At 45.7% G+C, this 2522-nt stretch overlaps 1 protein-coding gene across 1 annotated transcript; it reads right to left on the reverse strand.

The window, feature by feature from the left end:
- Positions 1–960: 960 nt before the first annotated feature.
- On the reverse strand, positions 961–1856 carry LOC119347859 (flavin-containing monooxygenase FMO GS-OX-like 4; the record flags this gene model as incomplete). The annotated part of the gene is made up of 2 exons (XM_037616359.1): positions 961–1430; positions 1762–1856. Coding segments are annotated over 2 exons (565 nt in total), but the record flags the coding sequence as incomplete, so codon positions are not given.
- Between the last annotated feature and the right edge of the window lie 666 nt (positions 1857–2522).

The following is a 2522-nucleotide window of genomic DNA, read 5'->3' on the forward strand; positions in this document are numbered from 1 at the left end:
TGAAATGAGATTATGTGCTTCAAAATTTGATGTGTACCCTTCAAAAACTATAACACAACTAATTAACTTGAACTTCCTGGATATGAACATCAACTGCCCCCGCGTCGCTCCCGTGTGGGCGACTCGGGAGGCAGCCTGAATCCTAGCCGCCGCCACCAAAAATCTATTGTTCCTGTTTGCCGCTATCGGAAGACACCGACGAAGCCATGTGGCCGACGATGCGACGGGGACCTTGCTCGCTGCAGGGATGGCTCTTGGGTTGTTCCGATGGGTGTACTACTCTAGTACAAATTTCTGGAATGAATCAATTGCTACCTAGAGGCTAGCTTTTCACTTCAGTTCATCGAGCTAGCAGAAGCTTCATAATCCTCTTCACCACGGAATCTGACACCCAAAAAAATTGGATCGGTGCGACTCGAGCGGCGGCTCCACGGGGAAACCCACAGTGGGCACACGGGGAGACCCTTAATCACCGTTTTCACAACTTGAATGTGGGAAGGAACGATGGTGGGTGTGTGATACGGAGCTAGGGATGAATACTTACATTTGATCTCCATTGGCATCTTTGTTCAAACCAGGGGCACAACAGGTACAATTTTCATTTCCTTCTATGCATGCATGCTATTTTCTATTGCTTTTTGTTCAACTGCTTTCCATTTTTACGGAGTAAACTAGATCCGGTTAGCACATATGTACCTATATATGTTGTGAAAATTTTTATGCATCGTTTTCATACAAATTATTGGCATATACCCGGGTCTAGTGGTAGAATAATACCCTACCACAGTACAGACCCGGGTTCGATTTCCGGCTAGTGCACTCTTTTATTTATACTTATATTTAAAATATTTTTGTCCAAACAAAATAAGGTCCTTCATATCATCAACCATTCCATTTCCGAATAAGCCGAACCGCAAGTAGCCCTCGATGAGGTAAGATCAGAACTTGGCGAGATCTCACGTTGCGCTTGCTCCAACAGTTGGGCGTCGTCATCCCACTTGTCCCGGTAGCTGTCCGGCTGGTCCCTCACCCTGCCTCTCGCCGCGACATAGATCTCCTTCCTCCACTCCTCGATCCTCTCCAGCCCGCACCGCTCAACCAGCCAATCCTCGTACTCGAATGTGCCTACGCCCAGGTCGTGGGTGAACCTCTTTGAGTGTCCGCGGGCCTCCATGTCTGAGTAGAAGGACGCCACGTCCTGCGTCATCTGCTCTGACGACGGGAGCTCGATCCTCCCCGACAGAACCCCGGCCACCCAGCTGCTCTGGAGCTGGAACACTGGGAAAAGGAATCCCTTGAATGGCAGTCCGACGAAGGAGATGCTAGGGGCCAGCCGCGGCGGGAACACGTGCTTGTACAGCGGGCCGACGCGGTTGTCGTCCACCGTGATAGCAGAGTCGTCGCCGAAGAACGAGAAGCTGTACTTGTACCTACGACGAGCACATCTCCATCGGTTAACATCGATCTCCACTACAAGCATAATTTGGTACTCCTTTCATTCCACAATGTAGTGCCTATAGATTTTTGTGAAAGTCAAACTTTGCCAAATTTGACCAAGTGTATAGAGAAAACTGTCTACATCTACAATATCAAACATATACATTCTGAAAATATAACTCGTGATGTATCCAATGATGTCCATTTGGTATTCTAGATGTACCTACTTTTCTCTATAAATATGGTCAAAGTTTGTATTGTTTGACTTTTGCAAAAATCTATAGGCACTACATTATGAAACGGAGGGAGTAACTAATTTTATACAATATGCAGGTACCAGTGTAGTGCACGATGGCGTCTGCCTTCACCCTGCTGCCGCCCTGGAACACCACGATGCCGTCCTCCTCGGCGCAGTCGATCTGCAGCACCCAACCATTTGAAAAAGTAGCTCGAGGTGATGAGGGGATTGGATTTGGGCGTGATGACATTTTCAAGCGCCAAGTTGGTATTAATATACCCAGGCCCGAGCCCAAGGGGGTGCAACATGTGCACCCCCACAGGGAAAATCCTATATGCTGCTCCTTGCGTCAAACTGCCGGCGCTTCGCACAGGCGAGCGACCGAGCAGCGACGCAACGGGCCGGCCCGTTGAACGGTTCCAGCGCTCCCGGTTTTGGGAACATTTTAGAGGTTTCCAGCTGGTTTTTTCCGGTTTTGGGAACCTTCTAGAAGGTTCCTGAACCGGTTTTTTTTCTTTTTCTATTTCTGTTTCGTTTTTTTTCAAGTTTATATTTTCTTTTTCAAAAAATGTTCGCATTTTTTGGAAAATGTTCGCGCTTTTACAAAAATGTTCAGAATTTGAAAACAATTCGTGTTTTCAATTTTTTTCATAAATTCAAAAACTGTATGCATTTCTCAAAAATTGTTCAAAAAATGTTCGCGCTTCCAAATTTGTTTGGTATTTTCAAATTTGTTCTCTGTTCGAAAATTTGTTCTAAATATTCAAAAAATGTCCATGCTTTAATACATTGTTCATGCTTCCAAATTTGTTCTCTGTTTCAAAATTTGTTCTCAAGATTCAAAAAA

This window comes from Triticum dicoccoides, unplaced genomic scaffold (assembly GCF_002162155.2).
Source record: "Triticum dicoccoides isolate Atlit2015 ecotype Zavitan unplaced genomic scaffold, WEW_v2.0 scaffold77446, whole genome shotgun sequence".
NCBI lineage: Eukaryota > Viridiplantae > Streptophyta > Magnoliopsida > Poales > Poaceae > Triticum > Triticum dicoccoides.